The sequence below is a fragment of the Scomber japonicus genome, chromosome 7 (genome assembly GCF_027409825.1).
Source record: "Scomber japonicus isolate fScoJap1 chromosome 7, fScoJap1.pri, whole genome shotgun sequence".
NCBI lineage: Eukaryota > Metazoa > Chordata > Actinopteri > Scombriformes > Scombridae > Scomber > Scomber japonicus.
The window spans coordinates 35,110,664-35,126,324 of record NC_070584.1 but is presented as its reverse complement, the minus strand read 5'-3'; the positions used below and the strand labels follow the sequence as shown (position 1 = coordinate 35,126,324).

The window sequence follows — 15,661 nt, the reverse complement described above, 5'->3', positions numbered from 1 at the left end:
GACAGGGAAAAAAGGACGGACAGAAGGAAGGAAGGACAGATGGAAGAATGGAAGGAAGGACAGAAGGAAGAAAGGAAGGAAGGACAGAAGGAAGAAAGGAAGGAAGGAAGGAAGGACAGATGGAAGGAAGGACAGAAGGAAGAAAGGAAGGAAGGACAGATTGAAGGAAGGAAGGAACGAAGACAGGAAAAAAAGGACGGACAGATGGAAGGAAGGGAAAGAGCACAGGATGGCAAGTGGGCCGGATCGCACCCCTCGGCGGGCCGTATCTGGCCCACGGGCCGCATGTTTGACCCCCCTGCTTTAGATATTTCTCTCAGGAGCTGGTGGAGAGTAAACACAGAGCTAAAAGAGATGAATATTAGACTTTATACTCAGCAGGTGGAAGAAACACGATGAAGTGAAAACATGATGAAGAGTCAGAGTTGAGTTCACTTTGTGTTTATGATGGAAGTCAAGTGGAGTAAAAATATCACTTCTAGCAGATTTATAAAGGAACGCAGACATCAGACAGGAAGGAGGGTGTAAAATGTTGAGGTGCGTTTTAATTCCCAAAACTGTGTCTGAACAGCTCTCTCTGCCTCCCGGACGCCACACACACACACACACACACACACACACACGCACACACACGCACACACACACACACACAGTCACACACACATACACAGGATTACTGCCATTTACACTAAATTAACCCTGATATTCACTTACACTTACACACACACACACACACACACACACACACAGTCACACACACACACACACACACACACACAGTCACACACACAGTCACACACACACACACACACACACACACAGTCAGATCCATCATTAACAAGGTATTGGACAAAAAAATTGCATTTAAAGTTACACTGTGTAGTTTTCAGAAGAAAGAAACAGACATTTAAAGCTTCCTCACTGCAGCTGTTTCACATCTGGGTCCAGTTTCCTGTTGGAGCATTATTATTAATATTAATATTAATATTCATATTTATTCTATTAATTCAACTTTAGACTTGATAGCAAAGCGTTATGTCCAAATGTTCCTCCTGAAAAGCACACAGAGCCGCAGGAAGTGGGTGTTTTTGGTGACGTGGCTCCTGGATGAAGCGGGAGGCCTCTCTCATGCAGGAATTATTCAGTGATGGAAAAAATAATAATAATAATAATAATAACTTCCTTTTAGTCCTTCGAGTTATAACGATCCAAAAATAATCAAAAAGAAAAAAGGACAGGTCGGTCTGCTGCTCTTCCTCCTGCTCCTCCTCCTCCTCTTCCTCACGCAAACCTGTCTGACCTGAAAAAGACAGAAGAAGAAGTCGGGACCTACTTTATGTGTGTGTGTCTTTACCAAGTGTGTGTGTCTTTATATACAAGTGTGTGTGTGTGTGTGTCTTTACCAGGTGTGTGTGTCTTGATATGTGTGTGTGTGTGTGTGTGTATTTTAGGCATGGGCCGGTATGAGATTCTGACGGTATGATAACCTTAGGTAAAAATATCACGGTTTCACGGTTTCATGATTACGGCTATAAAATGTGATATTTTGAAATGTCTGTATTTAAAACCAAAAAAAAATGTCCCCCCCCCCCCCCCCATTGAACGGTCTTTTATTTTTAGTAAATATGTATTTAAAATAAATAATAATAAAAAATAAGTGCAGTCCTTTAACTGAGGCTAAACCTGCAACTCAAGTCACGACATAAATTAATTATTTTTAGTGAAAAAACACAAAATGCAAATAAATGCAATCACTGAACCTGTTGCTCAAGATCAGAAATAAATGCAGCAGGAGCTTAAAACTGAATCTCAACAGTTTTTGGAGACTTGCTCACGATCATATAGGATGTATTGCCTCCTCGCGCTGCTACTGTCCGTTACCTTCTTCCTCCAAACCACAGCTGTTTGTCTTTTAATGGTAGCCGAAGTATAAATACAGCTGACTTGGCGCTTTTAAACGGGGGGAAAGTTCGGGGGGCTCGCCTCCTTCAGCCATCATACAGCCTGCAGAGCTACCTGCTTGTATCAGCAACCGGAGTACGGGAGGGGTTGTACTTCACGCTGCAGCTGCACACGACCTGAGGAACCTCCACTCTCTCTCTGACCAGACGTCACATTAAAAACCCTGCTTATACCCACAGACTGTATCATACCCCAGACTGTATCATACCACAGACTGTATCATACCCACAGACTGTATCATACCACAGACTGTATCATACCCACAGACTGTATCATACCCACAGACTGTATCATACCGCAGACTGTATCATACCACAGACTGTATCATACCCACAGACTGTATCATACCACAGACTGTATCATACCACAGACTGTATCATACCACAGACTGTATCATACCCACAGACTGTATCATACCACAGACTGTATCATACCCACAGACTGTATCATACCCACAGACTGTATCATACCACAGACTGTATCATACCCACAGACTGTATCATACCCACAGACTGTATCATACCACAGACTGTATCATACCACAGACTGTATCATACCACAGACTGTATCACACCCACAGACTGTATCATACCCACAGACTGTATCATACCACAGACTGTATCACACCCACAGACTGTATCATACCGCAGACTGTATCATACCACAGACTGTATCATACCCACAGACTGTATCATACCACAGACTGTATCATACCACAGACTGTATCATACCACAGACTGTATCATACCCACAGACTGTATCATACCACAGACTGTATCATACCACAGACTGTATCATACCCACAGACTGTATCATACCACAGACTGTATCATACCACAGACTGTATCATACCACAGGAACGGTGTGACGGAACATTTTAGTGGTTTTGAAACCGTGACTTTTTCATACAGTGGTTTAGCTTGGAACCGGTAACCGGCCCATGCCTCGTGTATTTACCAGGTGTGTATGTGTGTGTGTGTGTGTGTGTGTATTTACCAGGTGTGTGTGTGTGTGTGTGTGTGTGTGTATATTTACCAGGTGTGTGTGTCATGGCTGCTCCTCGTTGCCAGCGCTTGGCGTTCGGTTGCGGATTTGACTCCTCAGCTGTTCGATGAGTTCTGGGTTCTGCTGCTGCATCTGCTGAGCAAACTGCTGCCCTCTGTAACACACACACACACACACACACACACACACACGTTAACATTCACACACCAGTCAGTTTAAAGCATCTATAATGTGTATATTTATAATAATAAGGTAGGTATGTACGCCTGGATCAGTCCCGATAAATCTCCGACTCCAGCTCCAGCAGCTCCAGCGGCTCCAGCGGCTCCAGCGGCTCCAGCAGCTGCTCCTGGAGGAGCGCCGGTGCCTGTTCCTCCTCCTACTCCTCCTCCACCTCCTAGTCCACCTCCTCCTAGTCCACCTCCTAGTCCTCCTCCCAGTCCTCCTCCTAATCCACCTCCTAGTCCTCCTGACATCATCCCCGACATCCTGGAAGAGAAGAAAGGAGACGATAAATCCAACTGAGAAACCAACAAGAAGACAGACACAGAGAGAGAGAGAGAGAGAGACATAGAGAGAGAGAGACATAGAGAGAGAGACAGAGAGAGACAGAGAGACATAGAGAGAGAGACAGAGAGAGAGAGAGACGGAGAGAGAGACGGAGAGAGAGAGAGAGAGACAGGCAGACAGACAGAGAGAGAGACAGAGACAGAGAGACAGAGAGAGAGAGAGAGAGAGACAGACAGACAGAGAAACAGACAGAGAGACAGACAGGAAGCAGCTTACATCTGCTGAACCTGAGGGTTGCTCATCAGAGACGACGCCTGCAGAGACACAGAGACAGACAGTCATTACCAGGTCAATACCGGATCAATACCAGATCAATACCAGACCAATACCAGATCAAACTGAATGATCCCTCTGGAGGAAAAGGATCACTGACTGCTGCCAGACATGAGTCACTAAATATCTGAAGTCTCACCATGTTCATGAAGCCGGGATTACTGAGCAAACCGGCCAGATCTACTCCTCCCATCCCCGCTGTCTGAGAGAGAGAGAGAGAGAGAGAGAGAGAGAGAGAGAGAGAGAGAGAGAGAGAGAGAGAGAGAGAGAGAGAGAGAGAGAGAGAGAGAGGCAGAGGGAGAGAGAGAGAGAGAGAGAGAGAGAGAGAGAGAGAGAGAGAGAGAGAGAGAGAGAAAGACAGAGAGAGAGAGAGAGAGAGAGAGACAGAGACAGAGACAGAGAGAGAGAGTGTTAAGTACAGTCTCTAAACATCATCTCTGAACTCTTCATCACTGCTCTTCTTCTTCTTCTTCTTCTCTTACTGGACTGGACGTCTCCATCTTCTCCTCGGCGATCTTCAGGTTGGCTTTGTAGGTGTCGTTGTCGGGGTCGAGCTCCAGAGCTTTCTTATAGAACGTAGCTGCTTCTGTGTGCTTGTTGAGGCTGGCCAGAGCCAAACTGCAACAGGAAACACAAAGCATCATCATCATCATCAGAGGAAGGTTTCATAAAGACACAGAACCAGTTAATCCAGGTTTAATACAGCACGTATGGCTTCCTGTTGAGTTGCACAACTGACTTTAAGGTTTTTCCTCCTTACATATAAAGAAAGAAGGAAGGAAAGGAGGGAGGAGGAAGGAAGGAAGGAGGAGGAAGGAAGGAGGAGGAAGGAAGGAAAGGAGGAAGGAAGGAGGGGAGGTAGGAAGAAGGAACAGAGAAAGAAGGATGGAAAGGAGGAAGGAAGGAAGGAAGGAAGGAAAGAAAGAAGGACAGAAGGAAAGGAGGAAAGGAGGAGGAAGGAAAGAAGGAAGGAAGGAAGGAAAGAAAGAAGGACAGAAGGAAAGGAGGAAGGAAGGAAGGGAGGAAGAAGGAAGGAAATGAGGGAGAGAGGAAGAAATGAAGGAAGGAAGGTAGGATTTCATAAAGACACATTACCAGTTAAGTTAATGCAGCACGTCTGGCTTCCTGTTAGTTACACAACTGACTTTAAGGTTTCTCCTCCTTACATATAAAGCTCTTAATGAGCGAGGATCAAGCTACATGAAGAACTCCCTTCTTAACTATTTCCCTTCAATAGTTGTCCTCGAGTCAAGGAAGGAAGTTAGGAAGGGAGGAAGAAAGAAGGAAAGGAGGGAGGAAGGGAGGAAGAAGGAAGGAAAGGAGGGAGGAAGGAAGGAAGGAAGGAAGGAGGAAGGAACAGAGAAAGAAGGGAGGAAAGGAGGGAGGAAGAAGGAAGGAAAGGCGGGAGGAGGAAGGAAGGGAGAAAGAAGGAAGAAAAGGAAGGAGGGAAGGAAGGAAGGTAGGAGGGAGGGAGAGAAGGAAGGGAGGTAGGAAGAAGGAACAGAGAAAGAAGGAAAGAAAGGAGGAAGGGAGGGAGGGAGGAAGGAGGGAAGGAAGGAAGGAAGGTAGGAGGGAGGGAGGAAAGAATGAAGGAAGGAAGAAGGAGGGAGGGAAGGAAGGAAGGTAGTTAGGAGGGAGGGAGGAAAGAAGGAAGGAAGGAAGGAAGGAACAGTCAAAACAGATGAGGTCAATTTGATCCGGGAGGACGACAGGAAGGTTAAACTCAGATATCCAGTTACTGCAGAATATCTGAAAATATTTAAACTGAATTTTTATTTTTAAGTATCATAATTTAACTGCTAGCTAGAGAGCTAGAGCTAGAGAAGGTTCTGCTAGCTAGAGAAGGTTCTGCTAGCGGCTGAGAGAAGGTTCTACTAGCTAGAGAAGGTTCTGCTAGCTAGAGAAGGTTCTACTAGCTAGAGAAGGTTTTAGTTTCGTACCCCATCCTCCCGTAAGCTTTGCTGTAGTTTGGGTCGATGCTGATGGCTTGTTCACAGTCCTGCACTGCTCCAGCGTAGTTCCCCAGTTTACTGTACGCTGCAGCCCTGCACACACACACACACACACACACACACACACAAATATACACACACACAGACACACACACACACACACACACACACACACACAACAATTAAACACAATTCAATCACTTTTATTCAAACATAATTCAGCGGGAATCACTGTAAGTCGGGTTTATTTAGTAAGTCAGTGATACTTTACGTTGCGTTACTTTACAATATGATACTTTACGTTGCGTTACTTTACAATATGATACTTTACGTTGCGTTACTTTACCTTAAATTACTTTATGTTGCGTTACTTTGCATTTTGATACTTTACGTTGCGCTACTTCACGTTTATGTTGCGCTACTTTACGTTACGCTACGCTACTTTACGTTACGCTACTTTACGTTACGCTACTTTACGTTACGCTACTTTACGTTATGATACATTACGTTGCGTTACTTTACGTTACGCTACTTTACGTTACGCTACTTTACGTTACGCTACTTTACGTTATGATACATTACGTTACACTTATTTTGCTCTGCGTTACTTTGCATTATGATACATATGTTTCTTTACCTTAAATAAGTTTACGTTGCGATACTTTACGTTGCGATACTTTACGTTGCGATACTTTGCGTTGCGATACTATACCTTAAATTATTTAACGTCATTTTATGTTGCGTTTATTTCAGTAAAGTCGGGTTTAACCACAAAGTCGCCTCATATATTAAAAGTTAAAAGCTCGTAAACTTTGAAACAACTTAAACTTCGTCTCTGGATCCGATCAGACCGATGACGCTAGCTCACCTGTTACAGTAGTAGACGGCGTTCTGAGGGTTGAGCGCGATGGCCTTGGAGTAAAACTCAACCGCAGCTCCAAAGTTCTCCACTTTCATCTGATCGTTTCCTGAGAAGACAGAAACACGATTATATAAATTATAATGAAATGAATAAAATCACAGCCGTCACTTTACGAACTGGGACAAACTTCTTCTCACCGTCAGTCTTGAGCCTCTCGGCCTCGGCTCTCTGGTCGTCGCTCACAGAGTTCGGGGGGGCGTTGTTGTTGACCTGCGACTGAGCTGGAAGCTGCAACACAAACAAATGTCCTGGATCACGATCACTGCCTTTAAATACGTCACATTACTACTAATAATAAATGCTACGAGCGTGTAAACCTGATCAAACCGAGCTGTTTCTCTGAAGCCCAATTTCCACCAAGTCCGTCACCGGAGCTGATAGATGCCTCTCTAACCAATGAGAGTGTTTCCACCGGGAGCGTCTCAGCAGCGCTATCAATCCGCAGCATTTCTATTTTTGACGGAGCTGTTTCTAACTCGCGGCAAGCTCAACAGAGCAGATTGCACCAGACAGGAAGTCTCCGTCTTTCAAAATAAAACAACCCGTGCAGCCTCCCGATCGTATTTCAGCAGCAAACAGGAATAAAAAAGACAGATAAAGACTCCATCTAGCTACGTAGCTACTGACACATGACATCAGCACAAACATCTAAGAAAATTACCAAATCAACCAAAATTGAGCAAGTTAACAAAACCGGGCCGTTTAGTTGTGCTGCTACTACAGTAATTACAGTAGACTAGCTACTACAGTAATTACGGTAGACTAGCTACTGCAGTAATTACGGTAGACTAGCTACTACAGTAATTACTGTAGACTAGCTACTACAGTAATTACGGTAGACTAGCTACTGCAGTAATTACTGTAGGCTAGCTACTACAGTAATTACTGTAGACTAGCTACTACAGTAATTACGGTAGACTAAAGGCACTCATTCGGATTTGATTGGGCTGCCGTAATTACTGTATTAACAGTGCAACTTCATTTTAAAAGGCAGCTTTCTCTCCCAGAGCTCCACTGCTGTAACGCTCCCGGTGTGAGTTAACACCGGGCAGAGGACAGAGCTAAACCGTAGCGCAGCCGTTCAGCACCGCTGACGGACCCGGTGGAAATCCCCAGTCTGACTCTAACCTTCGCTGTGGCTGCGTTGAAGATCTCTGGTAACGTCATGGGGACGGCAAGAGTCTGGTCATCGGTTGAAACATCAAACGCCGTCTCCAAACACTGAACAGCGACTGCAGAGCAACAAGAAACAAGATCCACGTGAAATAAATCAGCTTCATGTCCTGCTCTAACAAATCAAACATAATAAAAGAGAACACTCGACATTTTTGTTAATTTTGTACACGTCACTCCTCTCGATTCATAATCCACTTTAAAATGAATGAATAGCAAAGATGTCCAACCTACTTTTAGTCTCTTACTGTAGTAAACTGTTCACCAGTGTCTTTAATCCAGTGAAATACAACATGAAACTAGGGCTGTCAGCGTTAACGCGTTAATCGTGATTACATTAATGCAATCCATAACGTGTTAATTTTTTTAATGGCATTTTAATGTTGCAAGTAGGCATGGGATGATAACCGTGTTCAAGGTATACCGCGATTTGAAAAAGCCACGATAACCGAAACCGCCAAATTTTCTGTCATACCGTTCCTGAGGTATGAGCTGTTTATGGTCTGGTCATATAAATCCTTCCTTCCTTCCTTCCTTCCTTTTGTCTTTCCTTCCCTCCTTCCTTTCCTTCCTAATCCCTTTTCCCTCCTTCCTTTCCTTTCCTTCCTTCCTTTTGTCTTTCCTTCCCTCCTTCCTTTCCTTCCTAATCCCTTTTCCCTCCTTTCCTTCCTTCCTTCCTTCCTTCCTTCCTTCCTTCCTTCCTTCCGTCTTTCCTTCCCTCCTTCCTTTCCTTCCTCATACCGTTCTTGAGGTATGAGCTGTTTTTAGTCTGGTCAAAGACAGGAAGTGCTGGTCAAAGACAGGAAGTGCTGGTCAGAAACCCCTCAGGTGGAGCAGCTGCAGCGTAGAGTATCACGACCCCTCACACTGTCATTACAGATTCAGGCTAAATTAACATGTCTGTCTTTATTTTTCTTCCTTTTAGGAACATTTTAGAGCTATTGCGCAATACCGCCATACCGTGAAACCGTGATTTTTTTGCTTATGGTTGTCATACCGCCAGAATCTCATACCGGCCCATGCCTAGTTGCAAGCCTTTTTGTCCCTTCTACTCCCCCGTAGACGGCTCCTCTAGCTGTAGCGCTATGCTTTGAAGTGGCCTCCTGCAGTAAACCTACCGCGCTGATGGAAAGTAAGAGAGCTACTGGACTTTTGAACGGCTTGTTTAACTTTAAAACACTTCCAGACGCTTCAGTTGACAAGTCAAAAGTAAAATGCAACCTGTGTCAAACGGAGTTTAACTACCACCGGAGTACGTGGAGTTTGAGTTAGCACCTCCACGCTAAACACCCAGGTGCAGCCAAGCCAGCCTCAGCTCCACCAAAGGACCATTTTGGAGTGTGGGAGTCGCAGCAGAGCCGTGATTGATTCCCAGTTAAGACACTCTGGTAAGAAATGCTTTACATTATGGGCTTAAAACTGCCTTCAAATGGAAAATAACAGGATTTTAAACATGACATTCAAAACGCCATTAATCGTGATTAACTATGGAAACTGCGATTAATCTCGATTAAAAAATTAATCGTTTGACAGCCCTACATGACACATAACGGACAGTTAAGATAAATGTTCATGATGAAGGTGGCTGCCAGCAGAGAGACGTGCGTGAGCAGCTTTTTAATATTAATAAAGAGGTTGGCAGCAACACGCTAAGCAGCTGCAGGGTTTCTGAGGTGAGAAACTGAACACAGAGTTATTTTCTGCAGCTCAGAGTTTAAATTGTTAAAAGCTGCAGTTTGTGTTGCTCAGCTGCTCTCGTGTGTTATTGCTGCTGTTTGCTGCTCTGCTGTGCTGACTGAGGAGGAGCTTGATTGATGATTGTTTTAGGAGAATACTGAGATGGCCACGAGCTGCTGTAGATATCAAACGTAACCCATGAAGAGGTCAAGGCAATGTTAAACAATGACTCACTGTTGCTCTTGTTTTATGAGGCTCTAGTTAAATAGTCTCTCTCCCTCTCTCTCTCTCTCTTTCTTCTCTTCTCCTCCTCCCTCTCCCTCTCTCTCTGCAAACTAATATGTCTTGTCGCCGTAGCGATTGATATCTGAAGAGGTTTGACTCTTTTTTTAAGCCTTGTCTAAGAGGATTATTATTGGACTGTTAGCTCTCCTCGGAATAAAGACTTCATTGAGGAAAAACACGCTGTATTTTGTATTTTCATGGCATTCTTGATATTTATTTAAATAATGATTAATCGATAATTCAGTCCACATCCATTTTGGACTTTTGTGAATGCTGGACTCACCTTCCAGACTCTCCTGAGCTCCTGAGGTGATGTTCCCAGACTGGAGCTGGTCGTGGAGGAACTGGATGATGGAGAAGGCGAGACGCTTGTTGTCTGTCATGGTGACGGAGGTTCAGACCTCTCTGTGCTCACTGATGGAGAGAGACCTGCAAAACAAGACCAGAGAGTTAGCTAGCAGCTATCAGAGAGAGAGAGAGAGCAGCTAAAACACAGCAGAGAGTTAGCTAGCAGCTAGCAGAGAGAGAGAGAGCAGCTAAAACACAGCAGAGAGTTAGCAGCTATCAGAGAGAGCAGCTAATATTATATAACTTTACGTAACGTTACTTTACGTTATACTTTCCGTAGCGTTACATTACGTTATACTTTACATAGCGTATCTTTACATAGCGTATCTTTACGTAGCGTAACTTTACGTAGCGTAACTTTACGTAGCGTTAATTTACGTTATACTTTACATAGCGTAACTTTACATAGCGTATCTTTACGTAGCGTTAATTTACGTTATACTTTACATAGCGTAACTTTACGTTATACTTTACATAGCGTAACTTTACGTAGCGTTAATTTACGTTATACTTTACATAGCGTTACTTTACGTAGCGTTACTTTACGTTATACTTTACATAGCGTTACTTTACGTTATACTTAACCTAGCATTACTTTACGTTATACTTTACGTAGCGTATCTTTACATAGCGTATCTTTACGTAGCGTAACTTTACATAGCGTTAATTTACGTTATACTTTACATAGCGTTACTTTACGTTATACTTTACATAGCGTTACTTTACGTTATACTTTACATAGCGTATCTTTACATAGCATATCTTTACATAGCGTATCTTTACGTAGCGTAACTTTACATAGCGTTAATTTACGTTATACTTTACATAGAGTAACTTTACGTAGCGTAACTTTACGTAGCGTTACTTTACATAGCGTTACTTTACATAGCGTTACTTTACATAGCGTTACTTTACATAGCGTTACTTGGTGTTATGTTACTTTACATTGCGTTATTTTACGTTGCGTTACTTAATGTTGTGTTCCCTGTTTTCTGCGTTGCTATAACGTTACTTTCCTCAGCGTATTTGGGAATAAATCCTTACAAATCATCTTGTCAGTTTTAACGCTGCGTCTCACGTCAGCAGCAGAATAAAAGTCTTAAAGTAAGATTTAGTTTAACGGATAAAAAGGCAGATATCGGCTTATCGTTGACTCGTGAACAGTTTCTATCTTATTAAAAGACTCGTTAATCCCTGCGAGCTGCCGTCCTGTGCTGAGGATCCTGGAGGAGGAACAGGAACCATTACTAACTCCATCTATACTCATTTAACCCTCCTGTTCTCCTCAGGTCAAGGAAGGGAGGAAAGAAGGAAGGAAAGGAGTAAAGGAGGGAGGGAGGAAAGGAGGATGGAAGGAAGGAAAGGAGTAAAGGAGGGAGGGAGGAAAGGAGGATGGAAGGATGAATGGATGGAAGGAAGGAAAGAAGGAAAGGAAAGGAGTAAGGAGGGAGGGAGGGAGGAAAGAAAGAAGGGAGGTAAGAAGGAAATAAAGGAGTAAGGAGGGAAGGATGGAGGATGGAAGGATGAATGGGTGGAAGGAAGGAAAGGAGGAAAGGAAAGGAGTAAGGAGGGAGGGAGGGAGGAAAGAAAGAAGGGAGGTAAGAAGGAAATAAAGGAGTAAGGAGGGAAGGATGGAGGATGGAAGGATGAATGGATGGAAGGAAGGAAAGAAGGAAAGGAGTAAGGATGGATGGATGGAAGGATGGATGGATGGAAGGAGGGAGGGAGGAAAAGAGGAAAGAAGTATGGAAGGAAGGGAAGAACAACGGAAAAATTAAAGAAAGAGGGAGGAAGGAAGGAAGGAAGGAAGGAAGGTAGGAAGGAAGGTTAAATGTTTCTTGGTGAAATTAATGTTGAGTATTTCCTGACGGTTGTTTTAATGTTCTTTAATGGTAATCCTCCCTCCCTCCCTTTCCTCCCTTCCTCTTTTCCTTTCTCCTTCCTTCCTTCCCTTTCCTCCCTTCCTCTTATCCTTTCTGCTTCCCTCCCTCCCTCCTTCCTTCTTTCCTCCCTCCTTCCCTCTTTTCCTTCCTTCCTTTCCTTTCCTCCCTCCCTTCCTTCTTTCTTTCCTTCCTCCCTCCCTCCCTTCCTTCCTCTTATCCTTTCTCCTTCCCTCCCTCCTTCCTTCCTTCTTCTGTGTGTTTTAAACAGCCCTCTGTCCTGTGCTGAGGATCCTGGAGGAGGAACAGGAACCACTACTAACTCAGTTTATACTCATTTAAATGTTTCTTGGTTAAATTCCTCTTTTCCTTCCTTCCTTTCCTACCTTCCTCCCTTCTTCTTCCTCCCTCCCTCTTTCCTTCCTCTTTTCCTTTCTCCTTCCCTCCCTCCTTCCTTCTTTCCTTTCTTCCCTTCCTCCCTCCCTCCATCCATCTTCCTTTCCTTCCCTCCTCCCTCCCTTCTTTCCTTTCCTCCCTCCCTTCCTCTTTCCTTCCCTCCCTTCTTTCCTTCCCTCCCTTTCTCCCTCCTTCTTCCTAATTTAAATGTTTCTTGGTTAAATTAATGTTCAGCCAAAGAGAAGAGGATTATCTCCTGACGGTTGTTTTAATGTTCCTTAACGTTCTTTAACGTTCTTTAACGTTCTGTAGATAACAGCATGTGTGACGTCAGAGCCGAGCCGGTAATCCTCCCTCCATCCCTTTCCTTTCCTCCCTTCCTCTTTTCCTTTCTCCTTCCTTCCTTCCCTTTCCTTTCCTCCCTTCCTCTTTTCCTTTCTCCTTCCCTCTCCTTTCCTCCCTTCCTCTTTTCCTTTCTCCTTCCCTCCCTCCTTCCTTCCTTTCCTCCCTCTTTTCCTTCTTTCTTTCCTTCCTTCCTCCCTCTCTCCCTCCTACCTTCCTTCCTTCTGTCCTTCTTTCCTTCCTTCCTCCCTCCCTTCCTCTTATCCTTTCTCCTTCCCTCTCCTTTCCTCCCTTCCTCTTTTCCTTTCTCCTTCCCTCCTTCCTTTCCTCCCTCTTTTCCTTCTTTCTTTCCTTCCTCCCTCCCTCCCTCCCTCTCTCCCTCCTACCTTCATTCCTTCTGTCCTTCTTTCCTTCCTTCCTCCCTCCCTTCCACTTATCTTTTCTGCTTCCCTCCCTCCCTCCCTCCTTCCTTCTTTCCTCTCTCCTTCCCTCTTTTCCTTCCTTCCTTTCCTTTCCTCCCTCCCTTCCTCTTTTCCTTTCTCCTTCCCTCCCTCCTTCCTTCTTTCCTTTCTTCCCTTCCTCCCTCCCTCCATCCATCTTCCTTTCATTCCCTCCTCCCTCCCTTCTTTCCTTTCCTCCCTCCCTTCTTTCCTTCCCTCCTTTTCTCCCTCCTTCTTCCTCATTTAAATGTTTCTTGGTTAAATTAATGTTCAGCCAAAGAGAAGAGGATTTCCTGACGGTTGTTTTAATGTTCCTTAACGTTCTTTAATGTTCCTTAACGTTCTTTAATGTTCCTTAACGTTCTTTAATGTTCTTTAACGTTCTGTAGATAACAGCATGTGTGACGTCAGAGCCGAGCCGGTAATCCACTGCTGGAATAAAAAGATTAAAGATTTAAGAGGAAACTGAAGTGTTTAATTAAGAAAAGAAAGCTGTGAATGTAGAGGATGAAGAGGATGAAGAGGATGAAGAGGATGAAGAGCAGACTCCTTCAGTAAACTCTGACTGGAAACTCTGACTTCCTCCCTCCTTCCTTCCTCCCTTCCTCCCTCCCTCTCCTCTTTTCCTTTCTCCTTCCCTCCCTCCTTCCTTCCTTCTTCTGTGTGTTTTAAACAGGAAGCAGCACCCTTTCTCCCTCCTTTCCTCCCTCCCTTCCTTCCTTTCCTACCTTCCTCCCTGCCTTCCTTTCCTCCCTTCCTTCCTTCCTTCCTCCCTCTTTTCCTTCCTTCCTTTCCTCTTTTCCTTTCTCCTTCCCTCCCTCCTTCCTTTCCTTTTCCTTTTCCTCCCTCCTTCCCTCCTGCCTCCCCCTCTCTCCTTCCTTCCTTCCTTCCTTCCTCCCTCTTTCTCCTTCCTTCCTTCTTTCCTCCCTCCCTCCTCCCTTCCTCTTTTCCTTTCTCCTTCCCTCCCTCCCTCCCTCCCTCCTTCCTTCCTTCCTTCCTTCCTTCCTTCTGTGTGTTTTAAACAGGAAGCAGATCAGATTAGATTATCTCCGTCCTGCTGGGAGAGGAAACTGAATCATACTTTTCTGTTTCTGGAACAAACAAATCAATGAGATGAAAGATGAAAATGATCCTGTGTGGAATATTCTGGAAGCTCCGGCTAAGTATAGCTCAGCGTGCTAACAGCTGATGGCTAACAATGACATCATCATCATCAGCTGACTGGGTTTAAAGGGAGAGGTTACTTTGATATAAATAAAATACACTTTTAAAAGTAAACGGTTGCTTTAAGGTTCAGTTCAAACAACACGTAGAAACATCTTTAAACATCACGACTGATTATTTATTCACGACTTTTACTTCTGCACATCTTTCTTATTATAATTTACGTACTTATTTCTACGTGGGAAAAATTATACAAGTCATTATAATGTGAAACTATCTTAAAATAATGATGCTAATACATTTTGAGATATTAGGTCATTACGCGTTTTACGTTTGATTACTTTACGAGATGTTACTTTACGTTACTTTACCCGACATTATGCTACTTTGTTACGTGACTTTACGATATATTACTTAGCATTATTTTAAGTTATGTTACTTTACGTTGCGTTAGGTTAGGTTATATTGTAGATAGTATAATAGAAGAGGAGTTTCTGACGGTTGTTTCAATGTCGACGTTACTTTACGAGATGTTACTTTACGAGATGTTACTTTACGTTACTTTACGAGATGTTACTTTACGTTACTTTACGAGATGTTACTTTACGTTGTGTAACTTAAAAGTTGCATTTCTTGACATTATGTTACTTTATACGATGTACAGCGTGATAAACGGTTAACACACACTATCACACTATCTAACACACACACGATCATTATCACACTAACACACTATCTCACACACACACACAAACACTATCACACATATTATCACACACACACACATTATCACACTATCTCACGCACACAATTTCTCACTCACACACTAACACACTAACACACTATCACACACACTATCACACACACACTTACACACTATACACACACTTATACAATTTTTTACACACACACACACACACACACACACACACACACACACACACACACACACACACACACACACACACACACACACACACACACAGCATGACGTGTTATTGAAGCTAACGGCTAACTAGCTCGTGGATCACATTTCCTTGACTTGTCACGCGGCCTACGTATAAAACAACACCGGCACGCGCACACATCCAGCATTGTAACAGTCTCGTGAGTGTTTCCTACCAGCTGTCTCCGTGTTACAGTTGAGGATCGTCCCGGTAACGACAGGTAACGTCAGCTCTCCTTCTAGTACTTTCTAGCCGTCACTCTGCTAGCTAAGTAGCTTGGCGCGTAGATGATGACGTAGAGTGAAGGCGACGGTAATCCCCGTGG

At 43.9% G+C, this 15,661-nt stretch overlaps 1 protein-coding gene across 1 annotated transcript; it reads right to left on the bottom strand.

Moving 5' to 3' along the window:
• Nucleotides 1-518: 518 nt before the first annotated feature.
• Nucleotides 519-15,618, bottom strand: sgta (small glutamine rich tetratricopeptide repeat co-chaperone alpha). The gene is made up of 12 exons (XM_053322703.1): nucleotides 15,512-15,618; nucleotides 10,103-10,248; nucleotides 7,813-7,916; nucleotides 6,822-6,912; nucleotides 6,631-6,730; nucleotides 5,751-5,855; nucleotides 4,293-4,428; nucleotides 3,950-4,012; nucleotides 3,754-3,791; nucleotides 3,232-3,456; nucleotides 2,998-3,121; nucleotides 519-1,300 (listed from the first exon to the last, which is right to left on the bottom strand). The coding sequence occupies exons 2-11, from the start codon at nucleotides 10,200-10,202 to the stop codon at nucleotides 3,010-3,012; spliced, it is 1,074 nt and encodes a 357-aa protein (XP_053178678.1). The 5' UTR covers nucleotides 10,203-10,248; nucleotides 15,512-15,618; the 3' UTR covers nucleotides 519-1,300; nucleotides 2,998-3,009.
• Nucleotides 15,619-15,661: the final 43 nt, after the last annotated feature.

Excerpts from the sequence above, each read along its gene's own strand:
- sgta (XM_053322703.1), bottom strand. The coding sequence starts at position 10,202 with ATGACAGACAACAAGCGTCTCGCCTTCTCCATCATCCAGTTCCTCCAC. Across the intron at positions 7,917-10,102 it reads AGCTCAGGAGAGTCTGGAAG|TCGCTGTTCAGTGTTTGGAG; the intron begins GTGAGTCCAGCA and ends GTTGCTCTGCAG. Across the intron at positions 4,013-4,292 it reads AGATGGAGACGTCCAGTCCA|ACAGCGGGGATGGGAGGAGT; the intron begins GTAAGAGAAGAA and ends TCTCTCTCTCAG.